Here is a 23,957-nt window from a genome sequence, read left to right on the forward strand (position 1 = left end):
AAAGTACTCTTTTATACGGGATAACCCCTTTCTGAATGTTATATTAATGTGGTATTTTAGAGGGATTATTGATTATTTTTGATCAATTATCGAGTGATAAAAAGTGGTTAAATTTAGGACCAAATCTGTGTAACAAATGGTATCAACCCAAAAATTGCTGCAGCAACTTATGAGACATAATAGAGCATGGGGATGGCCATCATATACCTCTATCATAATGTTCTAAACCCTTATACACTTTCACAATTAAATGAATTAATGTTTATTTCTTATTAATGACCAGAACAACTTAACACACAGTGCTGAGCCGTGCATCTCAGATTAATCTTCAGGTTCCCAGCTTTCAGATGATGTACATCACTTCTATGTGACATCTACTGTTGACCTGCTATCTCCCCCTAAAGATCCCCTGTACCCCCCTAAAAAAGACAAAAACTGGTCTATTGTGGGTCTCAGAAGGTTAAAATAAATTATTATATTGTTGGTTTATTATTTCTGATTATTACTGTGGCATTTTTCACTAGCTTCTGACATTTCAAAGACAAACAATGAAACAATTAATCGTAAAAATATTTTTTTTAAACTAGTTTTTATCTAGTTTACATACTGCTGGGTATTATAAGCTCAAACAAATCATCAAGATATTAGAAACTAATCACATATTTTGAATGCAAACTTGCAAAGTATTGTTAACTATAGCATGTAAGTACAATGTCATAAATGTGTTGCAGTAAAAGTACAATATTTACCTCTGAAATGTGAAGAGTAGAAGTATAGAGTAGCTTAAAATAGAGATACTCAAGTAAGGTACAAGTACCTCAAATTTTTCGAAGGTACAGTACTTAAGTACTTTGTTACTGGCCACCACTGTCTCTAAGATAAAGTTGAGTACAACTGATGTATTGGCTATTATTTCTGTTCTGTAATAGCACCACCATGACCACATGAGGGCAATATCGGAACTCTTCTGATGTGAAGTGGCAACTTTATTTTTTTAGAGGATATTTCTAATATGCGAAACAAAAATAATGTGAGGTGTTAGTTTAATGGCTGGAAGATTCGAATGAGAGATAATAATAATATTGGACAAAGGATAAAGGAGAATGGGCTGAATTAAGATTCAAGATTCAAGATTCAAGATGTTTGTTGTCACGCCGGTTATACAGGTAAAATCGTGTGAAATACTTTTTGCTTGGAAGCTCCATTTAAATAATAAATTATATTACATTTACATTACAATTATAAAAGGAAATAGTTTTTACAAGGGCATACTAATAATATATACAGGCATATTAAGAACATATACATTAAGAACATATACAGTATAAGATATTTTTTTTAAATTATACTCTAAGCTGTGAACTGAGAAAAGCTTCTCTGAAAATAGTATTTATTTTTTCTTTATGATGGAGGAAGGTAAATCAAATTCAATTAATGAATTATTATTATTATTATTATTAAATAAGGATTTTATTGTATTAATATTCATCAAAAGACACACTAAATCTTCAGTAAATATTATTGCACTATTTTAGTTTAAGTGGTGTGGCCAATGAACACTAGCTGTCAGACAAAATGATTTATAATAAAGTGGTATGCACACCGGCAATATTTGCACTATCTGTTTATATCATGTTTATTTCTGTTTATAGCTTATTTGGTATATTATATATTGGTAGAATTTCAATTTTTTTAATTCTTATTTTATTTTAACGTTTTTATCTATTCTTTTGTTGTTATACTGCTTACTTGCACCAACAAAACCAAAGCAAATTCCTAGTGTATACCTCTTACACCTGGCAATAAACACCAGTCTGATTCTGATGTCTACCTATATATTTCTACACCCCCCCCCCGGGCTGTTCTCCTCTCTGCTGCTGGCTGTTCCCTCTGTGCTGCTCGTCCCCACCTCTTCCCCCCAGCGGAGAGGAAGAGCACAGACAAGTGAACAACAAGCCAGAGCAAAGGGGAGATAGCAGACTGCAGAGGTGGGTGTTTTCTCCGTCTTCATTCAGAGTGCTCTCTGACTGCGGTGGACAGTTCATGTGTTGAGGTTATAAAGGTGTTATCTCCACCACGCCGAGCTGTTTCTGTTGCCTCATCTCAACTCACTTCTCCGAGCTGCGGATCGTGTCAGCGCAGCAACAGCGGCAGCAGCAGCAGCAGCACTAGGCTAGGCTAAGCTAAGCTAGGCTAGGCTAGGCCTGAATCCACCTCTTATGGACTTTGAAAAACAAGCCTAACAGTCTCCAGAACCGGTAATGAGCCTGTCTTTTTGGTGTTTCGTGCTCGGTACGGCTGGTTGACGATGTGTTGTAGCAGGAAAAGAGGAGTGACACCTTTAATTTGGTGAACTTGGTTGTTGTGAACGCAGCGTTAGCAGGCTACCTAGCAAGGCCTATAGAAGGAGGCTGGGTCACTGGTCTTGGGATGTGGTGTATAACGCATGCGCAGTGTGACTGAAGCTGCGTTACGATTGGCTCAATTTCTACGAGTGCAGACCAGATTTTACTGCGCATGTGCAATACCCCCTTTGGTATGACGCGAGTCCCATCCTCCTTTACATAGGCCTTGAACTCAAGCTAACTCAGCTAGCATTGGTGTATTCCTGTCGTTAGCTTGATGTATGACTATCTAGAGTGAGACTTGGGGGGGGGGAAAGTTTAATACAACTTATACATGCAGTTAAAACTAGCTGATATGAAGACAGCTAAAATGTAAATGATACTGCTAACGTGACGTTAGTTTATTACATACATTGTGTTGTTTATGGGTGGCTTTATGGTATAATGTCATGGCATTAAATGTTGAGTCTTTTCTGGTCGCTGTCTTTAAACACCAGACTTGTCCGCCAGTTTTTCCCCTCGCTATTCAGGTGTTCAGGACAGGTGAGTACACGGAAGTGACCGGCCAGCCCGCCGCGTCACAGACTGCAAGTTAGGAGTCAAAGTCCAGCTCTCTGCTTACTTATCAATCTGCTATTATGCATTGTACCTGAGACGCCCACTCTCTGTGGACTGTGGAGCTGCATGCTGCGTCCAGGTAACTGTGCTTGAATGGCGTTATTGCTTTTGGCAGATTGCCTTTGGACTTTTGTTAAATTTTTGTTGTGGGTTTAATGTTTCAGCCGCTGTCTTTTGATGTGGTCTGCCAGGTAGAGGACGGAGACAGGAGGAGTGGTGGTAGTGGTGGAGGTGGAGCAGGGAGGGAGGGGGGAAAAAGCAAGAACCTGTTGTGTAGGTCTGGATGTGTGGGTGTGGTAAAGTGGTAGGCTTGTTTGTTGCTTCATTATTCAGTCCCTTGTGTAGAGAGAGGCTTGCTACACAGACCCCCTCTCAACTTACAGTTCTTCGGTCACTGGGAAACGGATGGTGGATTACTCACAGGGACCTGGCTAAAATCTGTGGATAACTTTTGGTGTAAGCTTTTCAATTTGCTGTCCTTGGTCTTCTTTAGTTTCTGTGTGTGGTGCTGCATAACAACATACAGATAAAACCCGAGACATGTTTGACAGCTTGTCTAAAAGTAACTGGATTTGTTGATTTGAGTTGGTACGGTCAGCTGATCGGTGAGTTTCACAGTGCAGCTTGGACATGCCTGTCATATTCCTCTAAATATGTCTACTTTGACCTGCTAGAACAGAGATGGGAGAGATTGTGAGCAAGTTTGGATGTGCTGTTCTCAGAAATGTCCCTTCTGTTAAGATGCAAAAAAAGGAGGGGCAAAAAATCTCAAGTTGGACATTGCTTTCGCTGCCTAGAACTTGTTCCGAGCCATTTTGTCTGTGGGGGCTGAAGTCTTGCTGCTTAGCCAGTTGTTTTAACCAGGGCTATCATTTGTGAGCCTCGGTAATGACGGGCTTCGAGAGCACACCACGGGTGTGTCCCTCTGACACAGAAGCTGGGGTTTTCTTATATTCGCTCCTCCTCCCTGTCTGTCTTCTTTCTCTCCCTCTCCATTTCTGTCTTCCTCTCTCTACTCCCAACGGTTACACACCTGCAGTCTGTGTTTTTATTTGAACGGTGAGCGCGTCAGCTCTCTTTCCATGCAGGGGAGGACATGTGAGATAGCATACACTGGGCGAAATCAAAGTGCTCAGATTTCTAAAGCCGTGAAGCGAAACTGACGCACAGTACCCTGCCTCAGTGCTGGTGGTTTACTTCTTGGAAAGATTGAGCGTCAGTTACTTAACACTTTTATGGTCCTCACTGCAGCAATTTAACCCACTTCCTTGTTAGGCGGTGGTCACAGTCTGATTGCAAGTCACCAGTGCTAGATCTTTACCAACTGCTGAACGTTGTTTTTTAGTAGGCCTTGCCATTTTTCAAAAAGCGATTGGCCAAATGGCCAGGAATGTTCACTATTTGTCAAGTTTTTACATGGGTTTTGAAATTTGAAATATCACATTACTGAATTTCTGTGTACATCTCATTATTGACTGAAGTTGAATTGAAGACTAAGATGATGTACGTGCCTAGATGTAGAGCTAGCCAATGTTGACTAAACCGAATATGACAATATCTTAGAGTTGGGGTGACAATACTCTATCATTTGTTGACTTACAGTGGACTCGTATGATCAAAGAGTCACAAACATTAGTTTATGACATTAGTCAAAGTCAAAAAACAAATAACTTAAAAGGATGGTTCAGGTGTTTTGAAGTAGGGTTATATGAGGTACTTATCCTTAGTCAGTGTATTACCTACAGTAGATAGCGGTCGGCACGCCCCCAGTTTGTAAAAGCAGACAGGAGTTACAGCACAGAATCAAAGCAATGTACGAAAGATTAGTACCTCATACAACCCCACTTCAAACCACCTGAACTATCTGTTTAAATGTTACATGTGTAGGGAGTTTTGTCCGATGTAATCTTTTCTGAGGTAGTTAGCCACCCGGATACTAATGCTTCTTCTCTTGTGATCAATTTAATAAGTAGATTATGACCTAATCAATAACCAAAATTGTTAAATATAGTCATTTGATGTGTGAAATAAATAGGCCTCCGCTCTTTTTGTGGCATTCATTGTTCATTTACTTCACACAGCGAAAACAATTAGTAGACTGGTCAGTCGACAGAAAAATACCGAACTACAATTTTGATAAATCAATAAATGTTTTAAGTTATTAAGCAAGCAACATGTTCTGGTTCTAGCTTTTCAAATGTGAGGGCTTGCTACTTTTTACCTGTTTTTATCAATGTAAACACAATATCTTGGACTGTTAACTGGACAAATCAGGCAATTTGAAGATGTCACCTCGGGCTTTGGGAAATTGTGATGGCCATTCTCAGAAATAAACTATGAAATATTCAGTAATGAAAATAATCTTTAATTGCATGCAGCCCTTATGTGATACAATATTTCACCTAACCTGGATGCAGGCTAGGTGATATTGTGTCTGAGGAGAAATTAATTTGTAATGTGGGCATGATAGCCAAGACCTAACTGTAATGCTGCATTTACGAGTTGGAAAAGTCAACATTAAAGCTTTATCACAATATTACAATTACCTAAAACTCAGATGATATCCAGCCATATATCAACATTACTTAGCTCCATTTAGGTGAACATAGACTTGATCTGATTGCCCGTTTTTTTGGCTCTTTCATGCTTTCTGAGTTACAGTTGTCTGCACTTTTCCTTCCTCACTAAGAATAGTAAGTTGGTGTCCTGTAGATGAGACAGCTGGCCTTGCAGAGGTCCCTGAAAAGTGTGTGTGGAGTGTGAGCGTGGGTGGGCGTGTGTGCATGTGCGCTCTCTCTGCAGCTACCACATGGGAGATGGGAGGGGGTTCATGGTTTTAAGTCAGGACGGCAAAGGCGGTAGTATTTGGACGTGGGCCAACGCTAACACACAAAACACACACAGAGGCCAAATCTCTGTGTGACCATTCAAATGAGGCTGAGTCAGCGGAGCACTTGGCCAAGCCACAACAGCAGTTTACCATAGCTTCACCTCAGCTGTGTGTGTGTGTGTGTGTGTGTGTGTGTGCAGACTGAAACAGAATGCATGTCAGTCTGCCACAACCACCAGTGACTAAGTTGCTGAAATAGCAATGATAGCATATGATATGATAATGAGGGATTACACACTGCAGTCACAACACTCAGTGGGCACTTTGTGATAGACAAACTGGCTGCGTGTGTCACTACTATGCACAAAGTTTTCAGCGAGTAGTGGACACTGATGGTGTGATGGCTGTACATCTGTGTTGTGCTTTGGCTCAGGATGCTAAGTGGCTTAGCAGTGTAAATCTAGGGCTATCCCATTAGCAGATACGATTTAGCGTTGCTGCTAATGGCCTTACAATAGATGAATGACTAATGCCGGACTTTAAGTGGCTAAAGCCGTTTAAAAGTCTCTCACAGGCAACTGCTCCCTGCCGCAAGAATGCTAGCGGTGGGACTCGCATAGCTGTAGAGGTTGTGTGGGTCTGTCTGTCTGTTGCACGGAGGCACAAGAGACCGTCTTCCTCTACGCTCTCAAAGAAGTGTTGATGTTTTGACAGAGCCACAAAGGATAACCCACACTGCGGTACGTCGACTTATCTGATGTACAGTGTCAGTACTCCATTGCCAAGTTGAAATCTTGGTCCCTATTATGTAAAACTTGAAGGCTGCTATAGGCAACGTTCACAATACAACAAACATGTATCTGTAGCTTGCTGTCACATCTAGTTCCCTGTTTTATTTTTGTGTTTGGGGATCTCAACAAAGATATCTGTCATCGTTGAGTGAAGTCAAGGTTTCAATTTAAGTTTTAAAGCTGCAGTGGGTAGAAATAGAGGCAATATGATTTAAAAAAGTTTTTTTTAATAAAATGGTTGCTATATCCTGACAGTGCATGAGACAGGTAATTGAAAAAAAATCATGTGCCTATGTGACCTCTGGTGTCCTCCGGTGCTCCTAATGGCATCTGCAAGATTTCACAGACCGGAGGAAAACAACCAATCAGAGCCGAGCTTGAGCCTTGCCATCTCTGAACAGCTGTCAACCACTCACGAACTCCGATCAAACGGTCAAACTAGGCCGCGCTGATCAAATATGAATCAATATTCTGTTACTGTAATGCCTAACTCTTGCATAAAATGTTTTCAGAAACATCTTGTAGTGTACTGTTTAGCTGTAAAATGAGAGTTTGTGAGCTGGCAGCCATGTTGAGATCCATTGAGGAAATACCAAGCACCGCCCACCAGCCGGAGCACAGCCAATAGGAACGCTCAATAGGAACGTGCTCTCGGAAATGACCTGTGATTGTCCAGTCTCCCGTCACGGCTAGATCTGTCTGAAAACAGAGCCATGAGGAGGTGCATTACAATATGCTGAAAGGTTATTATGGAATTTTTGCCCAATGATGCCAAAAACTTTCTGCCTACTGAAGCTTTGAGGTATTCATAGCTCTGCACAGGGGCTCATATACCCACTTGAGATCATCATTTCAAAAGCATCTTTCAATTTGTGAGCATTATCCACTAAAGAAGCACTTTGTCGGTTTGTGGTCGGATGCCCTGATTGGGTCAGAGAACGTAATGGGGCCCGCTCTCTCTTTCCCGGATTGTTGAAGTGTTTGGTTGGAAAGAAAAAGAAATGCTGGTGTGGGAGATTGATGAGAGCAGCACAATGAAAGAGTGAAGGGCTCCCTTATTAGGACAGCTTCCAACAGCTGAGACAGGATATGACACGCTAAATCTCACTGTGGAATGTATGACAATGGCGGTGCGTGTTTGTGCGGCTCATGTGTGATTCTGTCCACAAATGTGTTCTCTCCCCCCCCCCCCCCCCCACACACACACACACACACAAACAAAAGAATAGAAACAAGGCTGCACTAACTTCACTAAAATGCACTGTTTGAGTATTCAAGGATACAACCAACGTCAGCCACGCACACTTGCCACCTTTATTTAGTCTCTGACCCACGTACACAATCACTCGTCCTCACACAGATGTGTGCACACACTCACGCTGGCATTTTGTGCACACTCAGAACTTCATACAGGAGTCTTTGTTCACTCAGCCGGTCCTGTGTGTGTGCAGATGGAGAGCAGATTTGATCTACATGAGTCAGTGAACTTTGAAGTAGAAAATGTTTTTTGCCCTGGTTTGGAGATGAGCCACGCTTGTGTCATCCCGTTATTAGACAGACACTGTTGAAGTAATCTCCCCCAGATTCCTCATTTCTCCCTCACCAGCGTAAAAGGGACTTTGTTATTGTCTTAATTTGGGCTGGAGTGACGTTCACTAATTGTCATGCCTCTGTTATTTATGCGTAGGTCGTCTGTGGCATGTGTTTAATCTGCATTATCTTCCAAAAGTCCAGGTTGACCATTTAAAAAAAAAAAAATGCACAGTGGATCATTGGTGTTGTGTCATGATTCAATAATTAACAGCTAGTAGTTCACCTACTTATTTACTCGGTATCGGCCGATACCCAAAGCCCAGGTATCGCTATCGGTATCGGGATTGAAAAATTCAGATCGGTTTATCCCTAGTTCGGGAGGAGTAGCAGACAGGTATATATAAATAAATATATTTTTTCTTCTGAATTCAAATGTGAATTGTTGTCTGAGATCACCATAGTCTGATTTGTAAACCAGATGGAATTTGCCTTTGAGGTAAAGTCGTGCCCTAAAGCACTGAATATTCACTTTGTTTTTAAGCAAAGAGGAATGAATCATTGGTATGCAGCCCTTTGTGTCTTTAACATTAATATCAGGAAGTTGTACCCTTAGCGGCTTGTTGTTTTGGTTGCTTGTAAATGTTTTTTTGTTTTTTTATCTAGGAAAGCTGGTTGATGCTGCTGAAGCACTCATTGACTGAAGTCCAGTGCATAGTAGTTCATTGGCCAGCCCCTGTTTTTATGACTTCTTGCGATTTTGAATCTGGTTTATTGCTTTCAGTTTGTAGAGATAATAGCAGCCTATAAAGAAATGGTCCTAATTTAATCTCTTGTTACAGTAAATTGTCATAGATGCCATCCATGTTAGGCTATAACTTGCAGAGCATAGTAAGTATCGTAGAACGGGAGGGAAACGAGGCCTGCCATCTTTTTCTCCAGCTGTGGAGAACACACCCTATCAATTAAAAACACCTCTGGATTTTCAAATTCAGTGCAACTTGATGGTGTGATGCCGTCTCTTCATAACTCCTCTGAATGCTCTCACACTTGCACTCGTCTTCCTTCTCACCTCACTTTCTCTACATCCCTGGAATGAAGAAGTGCTAACAAGCTCCACATGCTGAAAACAAGCTGAAGTTGTCTCTCGTCATGTTTCTCACTTCCCCTCTATTTTTATACCTTCATAGCAGAAGGTGAAGAAACACACTGAAAATGTGCTTCAATTCCATCCCTGCTCTGCTGATGCCGGTCCCACCTTGAATTTGAACGGAATAATCACTTTTGTCCATGAATTTTCAACCAAGTGAGCTCTTTCTTTGTGCCTGCTGTTCGTCCTCACCGTGTTTCTTGCTCTTGTTCCGTCTGTACTCACATTTTCTCTGTACCTGCTTCTTTATCTCCGCAGTTGTCTGTCTTGCCTCATTTATCTTCTCTCGCTTCGCCTTGCTGCGTCAGCTCCTGCTGCTTTTTTACCTCTGAATTTCAACTTCATTAGCACCTCAGTGTGTGCATTCCCAGATGTGCACGGTGCCAGGGCCCCTCTGCTTTTTATATCTGTGTACATGGGTGATTCAGCCTCGCTGTATGTCTTATTCTTTGATTAAATCGGTGTTGGGTGAATATCTTCTCCTCTCTAGTGTTGACCTTGTCCTGTCCTGTCCTGTCCTGTCCTGTGCTCTGCTCTGCTCCCAGCGTGTGAATGGAGCAGTGTGCGAGTACGGCCTCCCTGCTGGCCTCGGTGCGGGAGCAGGAGAGGCAGTTTGAGATGCTGAGCCGAGCTCTGGAGGAGGAGCGGAGGTCGTGTGCCGGCACCTTGCCCCGCCCCCTCCCCAACATGCAGGTAACACGGAACAAACCCCTGCCACCCCCCTTTCCACCCACCCTCACGCACATCTTTCATCGAAAAGTCCTTCGGATTCACCTTTGATCCGAGTGAGTTCATCCAATGTCATCTCCATGGTCACCTCCATCCCATCTGTGTCGACTGGCTGGATGGAAGCAGAACCTAAACCAAACCTGTGGGGGAAAATACCTCCTCTGTAGATTTTAGTCAGGTGGGAGTCCTGAAGTGCGCTTGAATTTAACTTGATTTTTTTGGTGTTAAAAGTAGGGATGTGACGGTGAGGAAATTTTCCCACCGGTTAATAAACTTGTGAAAATACCGGTGTTACCGATTACACTAGACATTTTACAAGAAAAGACGGCACTCAATATCTGTAGAGCGCTTACTTTGATCTTTACCGTAAGATGGCGGTGTGTCTGGCCTCTCCGGTCCAGCATTCGCTGTGAGGCTGCAGGTTTCTATCCGGCGCTGCTGCGCTGCACACATCGGCTGTGACCGCTCCGTCCTCCGCACAGCGATTGCCTCCCTCATTATAGTTCCCTAATAGCATATTGGATTTAAATCCGAAGTATTGCCAAATAGGCGCTTTTGCTTTTCACTTTGACACCAAATCTTCCGCCATCGTCTTGTCTGTCAACTGTCACTCGTCCCGTGTGTGTGAAATCTGACTCCTGCTACTCTGTGCTGAGACTCCGTACGGAGCAGACGCTATCACTTTCAGATTGTAGCGTCCATCGTCTGACTAAATATTGATAACACGTCGCTGATACACCAAAATGAACTAAATGGGTTTTATTTCTGTTAAAAAAAAGAAAAGAAAACGACGGTGGGGGCAGTGGGCAAGCAATGTAATCGGTGTATGCCCGACCACCGTGTAACAGCGACTACCGCGACAAGCCTAGTTAAAAGTTGAGTCAAATAAAGTGACTGAAGCACCTTCCGATACAGCCTTCCTGAGGAAGTAATTTGCACCCTCTGTTGCTCCTCACAGCTTGAGATCAAACACTTTTTCCATCCTCCATTGGTTCTTCAGTAACTGTCCATGTCTCATCTCAAAATCAAAGTCCTCCCATCATCCACCCATCCCTCCACCATTCAAGTGTAACAACCCAGTGTAACCCATCATGTTTGTCTTGACTTGTCCATCGGAGTTTGCATGCAGAGCGATGTCTTGCTTGACATTTGTGATATGGGGCATTTCCCGGACCATCGTCAAGAGTTTACCTTTGTAGCTCCAGTATGTCAGCCAGCTGGTTTATTTAGAATTTGTTGTAATTTATTCTTTGGTATAAGGCAGACGTCCCTCACCTGCTTTTTCAGTGGGGCTAAGTCCATTAACTAGGACAAGTGTCCAGTCAGACCTGTTTCATCAGATGTAAAATTGTGAGTCTCTGTCTCGTAGCTAAAGTGTGTCCTGCTGTTCGCTTACACACCCTCTTTATCATGCATGAGTCAGTTACCTGGTTCAGAGACTGCCGAGTGACTTCATGCTCTGAGTTTACCTCACAGACAGACAGACAGGCACACCCACCCGCTCTCGCTCATTCTTTCGCTTCCTTATTGACACGCTCGGTCATTAGCGTGCGTGAGTAAACCAGCGTACACATACACACACACACACACACACACACACTTTGAGCCCTGAAGCAACCTTTGAAACACACTCTCATAAACAACTGGGCTCTCCCGCTCATTCACTCTCTCTCTTTCGTTTGTCGCTCTTGCATGTGGGCACGCATTAATTCTAGTGGCTGATAAGGAGCAGAAATATATAGGTGGAGTGTGTGTTTGTGTGTGTGTGTTACAGTGAGAGCAGGACAGAAATGTAGCCTGTGCTGGCTCTTATCTCTCCTGTGTGTGTTTACATAGCCCAAAGGCTTCGGCATGCCTCTGCCACTCTCCCAGGCAGCACAAACCCGACCTCAATCTTCACTGACAGGTTCCCACACGCTTACATCTGCCCGGCACTTTCTAGTATTCTCCCCTTCTGAGTCCTTATCTGAACTAAAGAGTGTGTGCATTTGCTTAAACTAAGTCTTGTTTCTTCGATATGGGCAGAGTGGCACTTAAAAAGATTGTCACTGCTCCTCCTGCAAGTATTATTCGCAGCTTTTCTATTTAAAAATACAACATTTCTGTCAGCATGAGACAACTGTATCCCATCTCTGAATCAGTTAATCAACTGTTGAGCAATTCCCCCCCTTGGCTGTGCCCTCTTTACCCCCGTAGTAGTGGAGATAAAACTGCAGAGACGGCAGGAGAGATACATAGAGCTCCCCCTGTGGCTGGAATGGGAAGTGCACCACACCCATCTCCACTCCCGGGCAGGCAATGCTGGTGGTGTCGACTCATAAGAGAAAGAAGTTTGTCTCTTTGTTTGTCTCTCTATTCATTTCATAACTAATTATTTCATCTTTTCATTGCATTATCGCAGTTCATTCATTCAGTTTGTTGGATGAGTGTGTTCCATTCAGTTGTTTGTGTTTGGGGGTGAAGAGCGCATGCATAAAAGCCTCTTGTGTGTGTTCATGTTCATGATGTTTACATACCTTTGGATTTCATGCAGTGTCATTCTTACCCCGTGTCTAGACTTCAAGCATGTCAACGTGCATTTTTTTACTTGCACATCTCACGTAACCGATACATTCTCTCTCATTTTAAATTATGCAGTCTGTCTGTGCCGGCTCTGTGCGTACCACGCGTAACGCCTCAGAAAAAAAAATGGTGTTTTCCTTTTGCAGCAGCAAAGCAACTTATGCAGTGTTCACACTACGAGTGACAAAGCAACAGGCCACAAGTCCTTTTCACTGGAAGCTGATGACATGAATCTAGAAACTGATGCCCGACACGTGTCGCTGCGTGACGTGCGTGACGTGCGTGAAGCGCTATAAATCAAAGTTGAGCTGGCCTCAACTTTTTTTAGCGCTCCAATGACATGTTGAAGCAACATATTCTTGCTGTTAGCCAGTTCCCAGTGCTATTTAACGACATCAACAAGCGCTTGAGTAACACTTCAATGGCGACTCTGCGACAATGTTGCTGGCCACGCTTGGCCGTTTTGTTGCTTTTGTCGCTCGTAGTGTGAACACAGCATTAAAGTGCCTAATCTTCAAAAGATAAAGCTGGGCGCCAATAAAATTAAAGTTGACAACGGTTGCTGCTTCCACTTTTAATTTTTTTTAATTTAGGTCAGCACTGGACATGAGTGCAGTCGTTGCTCTGAATGGCTGGAAAGGTTCAACTGCTCAATGTTGTGATGTGTGTGTGTGTTCATAAATGCATATTCATCCTTTCATCCGAAGCTGTGTGTGTGTGTGTGTGTGTGTTGGATCCTCACGTGTATTTCGTCCTCCCTGCAGAACGGCCGCATTCCTTGTGATGCAGACATAGAGAGGCTGACACTGAACGAGGGTTACATCAACGGGACACATCATGTAAGCATCTTTCGGAACCCTCTCTTGTTTCAGACGTTCAATTCTTAAGCAGGTTAACCCTGAAGATATCCCATGTAAGATCTATATTTTAGCTTTTCTCTGAAATGTGTGTTCAGTTCAGGATGGAGCCTGGTCAGGTGGTGCAGGAGACATACACGGTGGAGGAAGATCCCCAGGAGGCGCCACCTGTTGTCTCTGTAGAGACCAGTGAAGATGGGACCACGCGGCGCACAGAAACCACGGTAACATGAGTTGATGGAAAATGGAAATTCACTTTGCAAAGTGTGTAGTTTACAGCACTAAATGACTAGAACCGTTTTGTGTTGCATATAGTAGGGGTGGAAAAAAATTATTCACCTATGTATCCCGATTTTTTTTTTTTTTAATTTTACTTTCTTTAAACGATTTTGAAATATATTTTTTTTTAATGCCAGAATCGATATATTTGCCTAGTCTATGCAGAGGTAGAAGGAAGTTACTGCTTTTATTGTTGTAATCTGAGTAACGTGACGTCGTATCCGTCAACCAAAACAAACCACAGCTGGCCGCAACGTGAAAGTACAAAACGGTGCAGGGTGTGCATGGAAACAACCTGCACCCTCACATTTTAAATCCAAAGTGGTAAACACTACACATACAGTAAAGTATGGAAACACTTTGGGTTTCACACATTGCAAGAAAAGCAGAGCTAGACATCATGGCTAAAGCTGCATGCTAACTCTGTCATGGTCAGGAAACGCTATCGTATTGCTGTAATGTGCGGTCAAGCCAGCCAACACTCTCAACTCCGTGGTCAAATCAGCCAATGCTACAACTGTAGAGCACACATATACTGACATTTATGTTAAATGCATTCAAACGGGAGGATTATAGAGAGAGGGATGAAAGTGGCATCATCAATGTGTGCAAAAACATAAAATGTCACAGAAAAATGCATGTTTTTGGGAAACAGTGTAAATATAGTACACATCATTTTTAGCTTTATAAAATGTTTAACTATGTTGTATGTATGGAGCTGTAAGGTATGCAAACACATACAGACAACATACTGTACAGATTTACAGTATCTATTAATCAACATGAACCTTTTTTCCTCTGTCTATCTACAGTACCCATTTATCATATATTATACTACATTATGTTATCTAATATGATAATATAGGCAACCTTTACAAAAGGATTAGACACTTCTGAAGACTGAAATGTGTATTCCACTCACTCCACCATCCCAGCAAAGATTGGCTTCATATAGTAGACCTACTAAAGTTTTTCAGCTGGACATGTGGCAACTGTTGGATAATATGAGAGTTTGTCCAAACATAATAAAATGAGTTTATATTTCATTTAGTTTGCTAGTTGCTTGATAAAGTAATAAACCAGGTCTGGTTTACAACGGAGAGAACAGATGACAGATGGATCTTTTAGCAGGTTTATTTTGAAAGATAAAAGTTTAATAAGATAACGTTACAAATAGAAGATGTGAAAACACGCTTTAAAAACAGATGTGCGTACAGCTGGCGGTACCGGGAGGTATTATTAACACGGTGTGCTTCCCTGTAACGTAACGGCGGATGTCTCTCTCATTCAGCAGCCTTGTTATGTTCGTTTTAACGTTATACTATTTTCACATCGAAATCAACCCTGGTCCAATCCTGGTCCGACCCACCTCTCGACCTGGGTTGCAAAGACGAGTCGATCAATGCGGGTTAACCCTTTCATACACACAACCATCCCTGGTTCAACCCTGGTTGAGTCCACAGTGTGAAAGGGGCATAAGTGACATCAGTTTAAGATTGTAAATATTAACTGTTGAATCTCGTCTCCTGCCTCCCTTCTTTTGCTCTTTAAGGTAAAGAAAGTGGTAAAGACCACCACCACTCGCACAGTCATCCCCTCCGTGTCAGACACACTTTCCCTGGATGGTGGGGGTTCAGTGACAGGTATGGGGGGCTACACTGCACCCGTGGTCTACAGACAGGCACCCGGTGGTGTCGTGCCCATGGACTACCCCACTCACACCGTGCCCCGCAACTACCACTACGCACCGCCAGGGGGCTACGACGACTACCGCACTGGACCCCCAGCTGATGCCTACGCTAGCCTTAGCAGGGGAGCTCGCATGGATGATCGCTACAGGTATAGTTTTTGTTGAAACTAGTATGTCGAAAGTTCATGTAAGTCCAGCTGATCAAGGATTCAAACCATCGAGACATTAACTTTGCAATTCAAATGATAATCTGGCCAATATTTCCATCTCTCTCTATTGTCATGCTCAACTTCCCTGTGCCTCCTATCTCCAGACCGGTTCATCCAGATGGTTACAGAACTCTGGATCCAAGCTACAGAGCCCCCAGCAGGAACCAACTGGACCCCTATGCTGCTCAGCCACAGGTATGTTCAACAGTCATTGACTGCCCTTATTAAAAAAAAAAACAGACAATATTCCTACTAAGCTATTTACATTGCAAATGAATATTCTACTATTATTCCCGTTTACATGCAGCCGTGCATACTCTGATTAATGTAACCGACGGCAGACTTGTTCAATCGTGCGAACACAGCCTCGCTCTTTAATTCCTTCAATCACCACCTTGAAAAGGTTGGCGTTGCGATATTTGCACATATCCAAAAACTAGGGCTGTCAATCGATTAAAATATTTAATCGTGATTAATTGCATGATTGTCCATAGTTAAAAACATTTTATCTGTTCAAAATGTACCTTAAAGAGACATTTGTCAAGTATTTAATACTCTTATCAACATGAGTGGAAAAATATGCTGCTTTATGCAAATGTATGTATATATTTATTATTGGAAATCAATTAACAACACAAAACTATGACAACTATTGTCCAGAAACCCTCACAGGTACTGTGTTTAGCATAAAAAATATGCTCAAATCATAACATGGCAAACTGCAGCCCAACAGGCAACAACAGCTGTCAGTGTGCTGACTTGACTATGACTTGCCCCAAACTGCATGTGATTATCATAAAGTGGGCATGTCTGTAAAGGGGAGACTTGTGGGTACCCATAGAACCCATTCTCATTCACATATCTTGTGTATATACAGTATATATATCGCGTTAACTTTGACAGCCCTACCAAAAACCTGTTGATATCCAAGTCTTTCATAATGTTGAAAAGTAGGTGTGTTTCCCCTTCTGGCCAAAAATATGGGCTTTTCTTTTGCATCTCTACAAACTGTCGACTAGTTGGTTTGTGTACAACGCGCAGAGCTGTAAACAGGCAAGAGGCTGTGTGTCCCAAACTGCCAGAAAAACCCCAGTTGAGACGCATATTCTGAATGTGATGTATACATGTCCAAAGAATGCTCCTAAAACCTGAATAATATCTGCATATCCCACATGTCTTAATCTGAGAATGCTCCACTTGGAATAATTCAGGATATCTAAATGGAATATCCTGTTTACATGACCTGTATCAAACTCACTATATTGTCATATTCAGAATATTAGTGTGCATGTAAACATAGTCATTGTATCACTTGCTTTTAACAGGGTTTTAACTTGGTCTGCTGACACTTCAAGATTCACTTGCTAATTTTGCTGTTTTGCTTCTATGCTATATGTTAAGAATTGAATAGGATTACAGGAGTACACCATTTGTTTTAAAGCCATAGCCTAAATTTGCCACAGCATTTGGCTTGTAACTTGCATTATTTTGGACCGTGTCCCTGTGTAGGTGGGGCGTATGGGAAGTGCCATGGAGCTATCCTCAATCCAGAGGTTTGTCCCAGAACCGTACGGTCTGGAGGATGACCAGCGCAGCATGGGCTATGATGAGCCTGACTATGGCATGGGACACCCAATGCACTACAGCACCGTACCCCGCAACCTTCATGGGTTCCCCCATGGGCCCCCACGCAGGACTGGGTAAGCTGCGTGTTTTTGTAGTGACTCATCTGTGTTTCAGGGATGAGTAACATCTAGATGTATGTTCTGTGTGTATGCACTGTATGTAATGTCTCTGAGTCATCTTCCAGAGTGATGTTTGTGTGTAAGAAGTGCTCATAATAATGTTCCTTTCACAGTCATTTATATTTTAGAGAAATGATGAAAAGATGAAGATGAAAAGTGTGTACATTCACATATGTTATCCTCTTCCCTCCCCAGGAGTTACGAGGGTACCTTGGATGGTGACATGAGCGGCCCAGGGGACATGTACTATTGGGGAGGAGGAGCGCCACTGGCCCAGGGTGAAAGAGGCAGCATGGCTTCATTGGACAGCACTCTAAGGAAAGCTCCCGGCCCCGGCCCCGGCGGCTGGCGTCAACCGGAGCTGCCAGAGGTCATCGCCATGCTGAACTACAGGCTGGACCCCGTCAGGAGCAACGCAGCTGCATACCTGCAGCATCTCACCTACAAGAATGATAAAGTAAGAGATGCACATGTGCAAGCATTTGTTTTTATGGTGTAAAGCGGTGGTGTATCCAGTGTAATGTAGATTGGATACTTTAGTTAAAAGCAATTAGTTGAAGAGCGCAGAGATCAGCGCGCTATCTCTCAGGATGTTAGTCATGTGTTTTCTAGGAATGACTGAGGCATGTATGATAGGGGATATAGTAGAGCCACAGACCGGAAGTAATAATTCTACATGAGTGGGAGTAAGATAAGGAGTAGCTGGATGGATGGAAAACTTAATTTCAGGGAGTAAACAGTGACAACCCTTTTTTTTGGATCTCTGAATATTGGATATTGATTTTGAATTGGAACTAAAAAGATGCTAATAGATTTCACTTATTGATCAGTGAAGTCAATGCTCAGTCAGCATTGCTGGTTGCTTAACCATGTGGTAATGCACTTGTTGTGTTTACAATAGCAAAACTTAACAGTCAAGGAAAGAAAAACATCCAGTGAGGAAGTCTGTCTCAAGCTGGGCAGACACTCTGTGTCTTTATTGATCTTGTATGTCGTGTTAACTCACACTACATGTTTTGATGCCTTTCTGCACCAACCTGTGACTTCTATGCTCACACTGAATGTAAGCACGGAGCCTGCGGTTGTTTCTGTCTAGTGACAATTTCAATAAAGTTTATTCAAACAAGATGACGTATTGTTGCCTCCTCAACAATGATGATAAAAAAGGAGAAAGGCAGTGTTAACTTTGTGCAGTTTCACTGTAAGAAGGAAAAAATATAAGGTAACACTATTTGGATAGTCCACCAACAAGTAGTTTATAGAGTATTTGTAAGATTTCAATTACAACTGTTTCACTTTGTCTGTAGATGTTTAACAGATTATCTGTGAATTAGAGAATTTATGTGACAATTCATGAACGTAGCTAAATATTCTCAGAATGATTTAGTTGAACTTGAAGTTCAATTGAAACAGTTGTATCGTTGAATCTCAACTCACAAGCTGTTGAAATGTTACCAATACTCTATAAACTATTTGTAGGCAGACTATCCAAATAAAGTGTTACCCAAAATCATAATATGGAGCCGCAGATGGCTGGAATATGCAGATTGTCTGTTCCGAAGGGAAGTTTAGTTTTATAGGACAGCAGGCTCATGACTAGACTTTTAGCAACAACATGTAAAAGACTAGTAATACTATTAAAACTCAGCTGTCATGGTGGGACTTCCTTTATGAATTTGCACAGCCTGGGTACTTTTTTTTTACGCCATAAGGATTTTACAAGATATTTCTTCTTCACTGAGGATCTTTAATATGCTCTCCTGTGCTTTTCTTTTCTTCATTGGTGCTCTGATTAAATTTGTCTGTACATCATTGTGTCTTTTTTACTTTTTTAATTGATTGATGTTGACATAATTTGGATATGCTGGGCTGTTTAAAGAAACAGTAAACTGGTCTTTCCTTGGCCCCTCAGCGTTAATGTCCATCCTTTTTGCTTTCCAGGTGAAGTGTGATGTGCGTCGACTGAAAGGAATCCCAGCTCTGGTCTGTATGCTTGACAACCCAAACAAAGAGGTCAGTTTGCTGTTTTTCTCCATGGCTTTCTGTTCATTCTTTGCTCACTAGAAGTGTGTTGTGATTTGACTAGGTGGGGTAAAAGTGAGGCTTAAGGGATGTAGTGTATTTCTTATGCAATAGACAGTTCATCGGCCTGAGATAAGGTGAACTTGAGACTCGGCTCTAATACAGATTTGAAAGGGAAATAGAAATAAGCATTACGTATTTGACTTCTCTTGATCAAATCCCGTAGGTCAACATTTGTGCTAAATATAGTTTCAGCCAAAACATTCTGGGGTTTTTCTATGATTCCCTTTCATTTAGCACAAGCTGCGGTAGGTTTTTGCTGATCTTTGTACGGGCAAAACCAGACAAACCACATCATGCATTCCAGTTTCGAGGCAAAGAAGCATCTTAATTTCACATTTCATGCTCTACGGCCAGTGACAAGTTTGAAGTCTGAGTGTGTGTCGGATGACTTGCTGGCTGGAGAAATGGGTCAAACGGCGAATGCATGTTCTTAACGTTTTTAAGTGGTTCCAAAGACTACACACACTTTGTGTCTCTGTTTGTGTGTGAGTGTGTTGATCAGCTGTGTAGTACGATGCAAACATGCTCAGCAATTTCAATTACACAGTACAAATGTATGTAAAAGTGACATGCAATATTGATTATAGGATGTTCATGAACTTGTGCTGAAATTAACACTGCTTTATAGTGAAAATATGTCAGAAATGTGGCCAAGTAGTTATTATCAATTATAGACAATTACTTGCATGAGTAGAAATTCCAAGACCCATGTCATTTGCGTAGTACAATCTAACAGTTACAAGGGCACAACACTGTTTTCTACTAGACTAAATCCATGTATGTGAGAGCAGTGATACTCCATGATACTCAATGGATCAATAAGCTTTTATTGCACCTTTTGTTATAGGTTCACTACGCAGCCTGTGGAGCGCTAAAGAACATCTCGTATGGAAAAGATCAAGACAACAAGATCGCCATCAAGAACTGTGACGGGGTGCCTGCTCTGGTCAGGCTGCTGAGGAAGACCCGTGACCAGGACCTCACTGACACCATCACAGGTTAGAGGCACATGCAACAGCACCACTGACCAATCAGCTCAATGGGAAACGGCAGAAATGTCTACCATACACAAGGAGACTTTTAAAAGACTTTTAAAAGAATGAAGTCTGACACCCTCTCACATTTTAAGACAATGTGTCTTAAGTCTTGGAGGTTTTAGTCACAGACTATAATATTTTGCAAAGACTGGGGATCTTGCAGGGTCACTATTTACAAAACTACAACTAGATTCCTTTTGAGATAACTTTATTTTATCACATTTTTGGTAGTTTGTTCATCATGAGACAAAAAACATACTATAGAACGTGTTGAAAATGTCAAACATATCCAAAAAGACACCGGCTTCGAAAATTCCCACACTTATTTATAGCCTTAGTTGTAATATTTGGATGTTCCCATGTTTCTACACCTTCTTGTTGTGTGAAAATATTATTACATTCAACCGTTTAAAGTGACATTTAGCAAGAATTGAGTTAGGCTTCATAATTACATTATTCTTTTTTTCGCAGGGACGCTGTGGAACCTGTCGTCCCACGACTCTGTGAAAATGGAGATCGTGGACCATGCACTGCACGCCCTCTCCGACGAGGTGATGGTGCCCCATTCAGGCTGGGAGCGAGGGAGCAACGGAGCAGGAGGAGGGGAGGAGAACTGCAAGCCCAGACATCTTGAGTGGGAGACGGCCCTCACCAACACAGCAGGCTGCCTGAGGTATGGAAGGAAAAGCTGTTTGACTGCTACTGATGATATGAATGGGGTGGAAGGAGGGAGGGGAGATGGTAGACAAGTGAGGAAGATGGAAACATGCCAGCTCAACAGACTGACAGAGCAGTGGGATGTATTAGGGAGGAAGGGAGCAGTTAACAGAGCAGAAGAGAGGGGAAAAACATCATGGAGTGGTCTTGATGAACACGGAGAGAGGAGAGAAGCTATGTTTATGTAAAGACTTTTATTCCACTAATAATTAGAGGTGTGAATCTTCACTGGCCTCACGATTCGATTATTTGATTATCACCTGTCAATGTTTCGAATACACAACGATTCTCGTTACATCACAACATATCGCATCCTCAATTTTTATATTACTGCACATGGCTACTTTCTCTTCAATTAATACAAACAGTCAGATAATTCTGATCCCTTTTTATTTAGAAAGTGTTTCAAAAAACAGACTACAACAGTCTATAATATAAAAAGCCTAATCTTTTCAATACCAGTATCTGTGACCCACCTCAGTACATAATCATTACAAAAACCAAACATAAATCCTGCAGTGCATTACAAGTGTGCTGTAATTCTACAAAAATACGGTTTTCACATAGCAGCTCTAAGACATAGCACTTCCTGCATGCCTATAGCATTTTACACTGCATAAATTAGCCGAGCGACTTGTGGACTTCTCCCCATACTCATAGCTCTTCTACTCTTACTTGGTGTAAGTCACTGCATCTCCCGACATAACAACACCACGGGCGAGTTTCAGCCTACATGCACATTTTTTCATCCCAACATTGTTGAATGTTTATATGGAGTTGATATTGGTAGCAACTAGCGAGAGCAACAAGCTAGGGAACTGCAGAGTGCCGTCTCTCAGCTCTGTGCACACGGTGTGTTTGTTAGCTTTGCCCTCGGGGAAACACAGAGATCAGAGGAGAGAAACTAACATGACAGTAAATGACAGCAAAATGCAGTAAAGTCTCACACTGTGCTGAAATGAAACCAAACTCCTGATTATGTCCTGTCACTGCATCGATGCAGAATCTTTCACGTCCGCATCTCGATGCATCTTAGAATCGAGAAATTTCCACACCTTTACTTATAATCAGCAGGATGATCAAGTCAGAATAAAAATGCCCATTAAAGACATTTTATTTCGTTTTTATAATCAGTTTTAACAGATAGAAAATGCTTCTGATTGCTTTTCTATTTTTGGGTAATATCCATACAATAACTGCTACACTTTCAGTAGAAAGAAATAAGCACCAAGCTCTTCATGCAGGTCCATCATATTCAAAAGTTTGTGTTTATTGTGCGCGTCGCAAGCCTTTACTCGGACTGCTAGCACATATAAACAGGATATCTTATTTAATTTGATATTGTGCTCATTAATAGCCTTAAGGGTTAAATGTTAGTTATTTATTAAATAAGAGATCTAGCAGAGCTGAAGAGAAGTGCAGCCTCACAGTGAGATCGGAAGAGGGGGAAGAAGAGAATGTCACAGGGAGGGAGCAGGCAGAGGACAGTGGGGCATTGACACATACAGTGTAAACAGTATGTTCTGACTGTTATCTATGCATTCCCCTTGACCACACGGTTAATTAGGTCTAGGTCTAGAAAAGTATGTGTGAATAACTTGGTAATCTTGGAAGACTTCAAAAGTTTGGTATTTGCAGAAATGGTCTGGACAGTATCGTCTCAGTACACCATGGAGTAGAAGATCTGCACTGTCATTAAAATACAGTATATGTTTTCATTTTTATAGATACTGATACTGATAAGTGATTTAAAACTATACTGAGCATTGATCAACAGTGTCTTCAAATCTAATTAAGAAGTGTAAGGAGAAGTTGTCTGATGATTTTGAAACTGCTCGCACTCGCACTACATAGACGCTTGCGAGTGTCGGTCAAAACAGTGAGGAGACACAAACAAGACTGAATGTGATTGACGGGTATCAGGTTGATAAACGTTTGCAACATTAGCCAGCTAAAAGCACAATATCACTATGTATTCCACATGCTTGGCAGTAGTTGATGTTAGCTTATGTTATGTTAGCTTACCTGTCCAATAGGAATTTTACCAGCTTGGGGTCCGTTTCCATACCCAAAACCAATCGAAGGTCCCTCCTTGAATCGAAGGCCCGGTCGATGTTGATCCTAGTTTTCCCCCTGATGGTGGTCACATTCCTATTTTGCCAGACTGGCCTCACCCGATAGAATTTTGGCATTTTTGTGCTTCAGTGGAGTTTGTGTTGGAGTCTGAGTTATGTGTTATTTTCGGGAGAGCAACCGTGTCAGTAAATTGTCCAGCGGGTCTTCGTAAAGAGGTCGAACACGGATTAATCCATCCTCCTCTGATCGAAGCATTCACTTTCTGTTTAATAGTGGAGTTTGTATTTCACTCTCTTCCTGTGCACAGAGAGGATTTGCTTCCAGTGACCACACTTGACAAATTGAGAATTTTATAAATATAGCAAATTTAAAGCTTTTCTTTTTTTCCCTTCGAAAAGCTTTTCTTTGTTTGCCGACTGCAACATGTAAATAAACTTCCTGAACTATGCAGTGAAGTGGAATCGGTGCCCCATGCTGTGTAAGGGAATGTGTCCTGGTATTGTGTGAGAGGGCAGGCCTGTCACTGTGAAAAACAGGCCGGCACAAAAGACCAAGGCTGAGTATCATTCCACAGCGTTTTCTCCCTTATGTTCCTTTCTTTACATGCCTTCTACATCACTGACCGAAGAACTAACTGGATCTCCGTTTCCACACGTTTCCATCCATCCAGTCCTGTTAGATCTCTAAGTGGGACTGAGTCAGAGAGC

At 42.0% G+C, this 23,957-nt stretch overlaps 1 protein-coding gene across 16 annotated transcripts in view; it reads left to right on the forward strand.

Moving 5' to 3' along the window:
• Window positions 1-1,863: 1,863 nt before the first annotated feature.
• Window positions 1,864-23,957, forward strand: part of ctnnd1 (catenin (cadherin-associated protein), delta 1) — a 35,963-nt gene continuing 13,869 nt past the window's right edge. For 4 of the 16 annotated variants that reach the window (XM_074628748.1, XM_074628747.1, XM_074628745.1 and 1 more), the window contains exons 1-11: window positions 1,865-1,988; window positions 9,810-9,957; window positions 13,320-13,394; window positions 13,511-13,636; window positions 15,244-15,530; window positions 15,695-15,785; window positions 17,100-17,290; window positions 17,531-17,792; window positions 19,277-19,348; window positions 20,268-20,418; window positions 20,929-21,130. In XM_074628748.1, coding sequence (XP_074484849.1) covers window positions 9,817-9,957; window positions 13,320-13,394; window positions 13,511-13,636; window positions 15,244-15,530; window positions 15,695-15,785; window positions 17,100-17,290; window positions 17,531-17,792; window positions 19,277-19,348; window positions 20,268-20,418; window positions 20,929-21,130 — 1,598 coding nt within the window. In that variant the 5' untranslated portion in view covers window positions 1,865-1,988; window positions 9,810-9,816. Of the gene's footprint in view, window positions 2,259-3,019; window positions 3,043-3,261; window positions 3,420-9,809; window positions 9,958-13,319; window positions 13,395-13,510; window positions 13,637-15,243; window positions 15,531-15,694; window positions 15,786-17,099; window positions 17,291-17,530; window positions 17,793-19,276; window positions 19,349-20,267; window positions 20,419-20,928; window positions 21,131-23,957 lie in introns of those variants that run through there. The other 12 variants (XM_074628753.1, XM_074628759.1, XM_074628757.1 and 9 more) reach the window with 8 other exon arrangements.

This window comes from Sebastes fasciatus, chromosome 3, assembly GCF_043250625.1.
Source record: "Sebastes fasciatus isolate fSebFas1 chromosome 3, fSebFas1.pri, whole genome shotgun sequence".
Taxonomy (NCBI): Eukaryota; Metazoa; Chordata; class Actinopteri; order Perciformes; family Sebastidae; genus Sebastes; species Sebastes fasciatus.